This window comes from Bison bison, unplaced genomic scaffold, assembly GCF_000754665.1.
Source record: "Bison bison bison isolate TAMUID 2011002044 unplaced genomic scaffold, Bison_UMD1.0 scf7180017864180, whole genome shotgun sequence".
In the NCBI taxonomy this organism is placed as follows: Eukaryota; Metazoa; Chordata; class Mammalia; order Artiodactyla; family Bovidae; genus Bison; species Bison bison.
Window position 1 is genome coordinate 8,480,489 of NW_011494752.1, and position 4,019 is coordinate 8,484,507.

Genomic DNA, 4,019 nt, shown 5'->3' on the forward strand with positions numbered 1-4,019 from the left:
GCTTCAGGCCCCCGCGCCCCACGACAGGCTTCAGCTCCTTTCTCCCAGCCAGAGAGGCGCTGGTTCCTGGCAGGAGTTTCAGCCAGAGGTTGCCCCTGCCGTCTTCCTGTTGGAGCCTGGAAGGACCAGAGGCTTGCCTTTCAGTAGTCAGGCCCATGTCCCCTCCCTCCCTTCCCCATAGCATCTTGTGCTTTGGAGTCTCATGGGCCAGCATTCCCATTTTCTAGTTGGGGGAGATAGTCTGGAAGCCAGGATGACCCTGAATGCTGCGTGGGCATCACAGCAGTCTCTGGCCCTCTCTGGACTTGGTATTCCTCTCCTGGAAGATGGAGCTTTGGCTCTGATTGGTTGGGAACTTGCAAACAGTGTAGGGCTGTGGTAATAACAATAGTAAATGACCCACGAGGCCGCAGAACAAACCAGGGGGCAGCAGGCTGGTCAGTAACCAGGAGTGGGCCGCTGCTGAAAGGCCTGGGAAGAGGCTGCCGGAGCTGGCCAACTCCAGCCTGGAACTGGTGGAAAGGCCATTGCTCCCCATGGTGACAGGTGAGGCTGGGCTGTGTTCAGCTTCTGATTTGGGAGAGAGCCAGGGCTATCACCTGGTACCACCCACCCATCCACACAGGCCGAGCTCTGGGCAGTGACAGGGTTAGTCCACACACAGGTTTGCACGGGGCCTCTGGACTCTCACGGGCCTCTCAGGCAGCCCTGTGTGACCGGGATTCCAGCAGAATTTCCTGCCCTTTGCAGGGGAGCCAGGAAAATGTTGGTTCCCATTTATCCCATCCCAGGCACATTCTTTGGGCTTCCCTAAATAGCTCAGTTGGTAAAGAATCCGCCTGCAATGCAGGAGACCCCGGTTTGATTCCTGGGTTGGGAAGATCTGCTAGAGAAGGATTAGGCTACCCATTCCAGTATTCTGTCCGGGAGAATTCCATGGACTGTATAGTCCATGGGTTCGCCAAGAGTTGGACACGACTGAGTGACTTTCACTTTCAGGCACAGTCCTTAAGTCCTTCTTCGTGGCAGCCTAGAGGGGTGGAAACTATTACTAACTTGATTTTATAGATGGAGAAACTGAGGCAGGGGAATGATTTGCCCAGGTCCCACAGCTGCAGGGTCCAGCTCTCCCTAGGGAGGCTAGTGGGCCAGGACCCAGCCCAGGGTCAGAGCCTTCCTCTCCCCGACCCCAGGTCAGATGTCAGGACTGGGATGACCTCACTCCCCTGGCCCCTTCCAGCTGGTGACAGTGGCAGGTACTGAGCCCAGCCTGGGTTCTCAACCTCAATTCCTGGCACCTGGGCATGATTCCGCCCACAGATGCCAGGTTCTAGGACTTGTCCCTCAAGTCAGCTAAGTTCATTAGGCCCTGAACCCACCTGCCGTTCTTTCCCCAGAGTGTGCCCCCACCCTCCAGCCATTGCATTAATTCTAGGTTGCCCAGGTTTATGATGATACCGGTGGTCTTGCTTTCTGGGCCTGGGCACCTGCCTGTATGATTTCTTTGCAATGCAGCAAATTTCTGGCTCAGAGTGGAATGGGAAAATTTAAACCATTTGGTAAAATATTGGGGGTGGGCTGGAAGCAGACAGCTGGCCCCCAAGGCAGGAAGTGTCCACCATGGCCTGGTCTGCTGGTAAAGAGCAGTTTCCTGAAAGTTGTGTTGAGGCATGCTGAGTGCTGGCCTGCTGCCCGAGACTGCCCCCAGCAGCTCTTTGTACAGAGGGTCCTGTGTCACCCCAGCCCACAGCCACGGCCTGACGAAGAGAACACAGCTAACCAGAGCTGCTTTCCCCTCTGACCTTGCCTCCACAGCCGAGGTCACAGCTGTCCAGCAGTTTCCTCCTCAGCTGTGGGCTATTCCCATCACAGCAGACCCTCCTTACCCCAGGCCTGACTCCCACAGCTGCGTGACCCAGGAGTCACGCAGTCCTGCCCTAACAGAGAGACAGCTCAGGCCATGGTTCCAGGACGTCAGAGGTGCCCACAGGTGGTGAGCTTCGTGTCCTTGCACGTATGCAAGCAGAGGCATTGGTAAGACCTGCCTCCATGCCTCCTTCAGCTCCTCGAACCCTGGGACCTCTGAATCCCAGACACCAGAGGGCAGCCTTGAAGAGCTCCATGGCAAGGTCAGCTGGCACTGCCTACAGCGCCCAGGGGCCCAGGGTGAGCATGGCTACAGGGGCCACTTTGCAGGTGAGATGCTGAGGCTAGGGGGCCAGGTGTACAGGTGGAGCCCCGTCTCCCATCCCAAAGGGAGTAAAGTAGCTTCTGTGGCCTTGGGGGCCAGGGGCTGTGCAGATGAGGCTGGGCCTGGACAAGGGCCCCACCCTGTGCCCACAGCTCTGCAGTCAGGCCTGACCACAGGCCTGGTGGCCCCATGGCTGCTCCTTGTGGCCACGTGAGGTCCACAGGTCATTAGGCGAGAAATGTCAGAGTAACCAGAGATGCCAGGGAGGGGCTCAGTGCTTCCCTCCCAGCAAGCTGAGGGTGGGCTGTCCCCCAGAAGGGCAAAAGTGGGGCAAGGTGGGGGGCACAGGAGGCCCAAAGGCCTGGACAGTCCCCCCACTGTCCAGTGTGGATGACAGCACCCCTCCGAGCTCAGGGACCCTCTCCCAGACCCCAGCCTGCCCCTCCTTGACCTGGACAGATGGAGACCAAAGGGGTATGGGTCAGGTGCCTTTTATTAGTCAGGACAAGGTGGCCAGCAGGGCAGGGGGCTCTGGGGCCACAAGGCACCTGTCCAGAGCCCTCAAGCCGTGTTTCCAAGGCACTGGACAGTCCTCGCCAAGCACCGCTTTCCCCCCTTGAGGGGCCTGTGCTCGGGGCAGGCCTGAGGTGGGAACTCTCCCAGAGTGGCCGTGGCCGTCAGCTCCTCTTGTAGGCCTGGGAGGCTTTCTGCTGATAGATTTCGGCAGTGAAGGGCCTGCAGGGGTGAGAGAGGCTCGGTCAGCTGGTGCTGAGCTTGACACTGCCACCCATGCTCCCCACCCAGGGTGGACAGGGTGGGGGGTCCGTGTGTGACCAGAAAGAGCCAGCACTGCCAGCCTGGCTCCCAGGCCTGTCCTTTACCCGGTCAGCTGCCCATCTGCTGCTCTGACAGTGACCTGGCCATGGCCACCTGCCAGGGTCACAGGGAGGCCCTGTAGGGAGAGGAAGGCCCAGTGCGGGTCCCACAGGCACACGGCGTCCCCAGCCCGCGACAGCGCCTACTCACTCCTCATACACGATGGCGACCATGTAGATGAGCGCCACCAGCGCAGTCAGCAGCAGGCCGGTGGGGCTGGCGTGCCTGCGGGGAAACGCCGGGTCAGGGGCAGGCCCGGGCCAGCCTTTTCTCGGACAAGGGTCCACCTCACCACTGCCTGTCCAGGCCCGGGCCTCAGGCCTCCAGCTGCAGCTGGAAACTCAGGACAGAGTGGAGGGAGAATGCAGGGAGAAACGAACGACCGGCCTCCCCGAATCACCCGAGTGGTCAGCATGTTTTTTTTCCGCACAGGAGGTCGTGGGGCCTCTGCCCACAAGAAGCCGTGTTCTTAGGCTGTTTTCTAGAAATGGGGCCAGGGCACCCAAAGCCAGGTGGAGTGTCCAGGGAGCCCCTTCACGGGCTCTCTGCTGGTGACTGCTGCCGAGGCTGGGCCCCCACATCCAGAGAGTTGAGGAGGAGACAAGAGGAAGTCCTGGAGCCCAGGAGCTGGAGGGGAGCATGAGGCCCAGGCTGGGTGGCTCAAGGCAGATGGCTACCCCCGACCAGGGACCCTCTGCCTGCCCACTCCCACTCCCCAGAACCTCACACCGTCTCTCTGGGGGCTTCAGGGACAGTGAAGGCCAAGTGCCCCCTATGACACCCCCACCTTCCATTCTGTGGGCTCCATTCAAATTGACCTTGAGGGTGAGCTGGGCCACCTGGTCCTTGGCACTGCCACGTGGACATGCCAAGGGCACAGATGCTTTGGGGCTGAAACGAGATCTGCCCTCCTGAGGCCCTGCTCACGGCCCTGGTGCTGCTTCCTGGAGTG

The 4,019-nt window shown here is 60.1% G+C and overlaps 1 protein-coding gene across 11 annotated transcripts in view; it reads right to left on the minus strand.

The window, feature by feature from the left end:
- Positions 1-2,666: 2,666 nt before the first annotated feature.
- PEMT (phosphatidylethanolamine N-methyltransferase) overlaps positions 2,667-4,019 on the minus strand; it is a 36,151-nt gene continuing 34,798 nt past the window's right edge. For 9 of the 11 annotated variants that reach the window (XM_010842890.1, XM_010842881.1, XM_010842883.1 and 6 more), the window contains one exon: positions 2,667-2,926. In XM_010842890.1, the coding sequence (XP_010841192.1) occupies positions 2,753-2,926 (174 nt within the window). In that variant the 3' untranslated portion in view covers positions 2,667-2,752. Of the gene's footprint in view, positions 2,927-3,217; positions 3,293-4,019 lie in introns of all 11 variants that reach the window. The other 2 variants (XM_010842882.1, XM_010842891.1) reach the window with 1 other exon arrangement.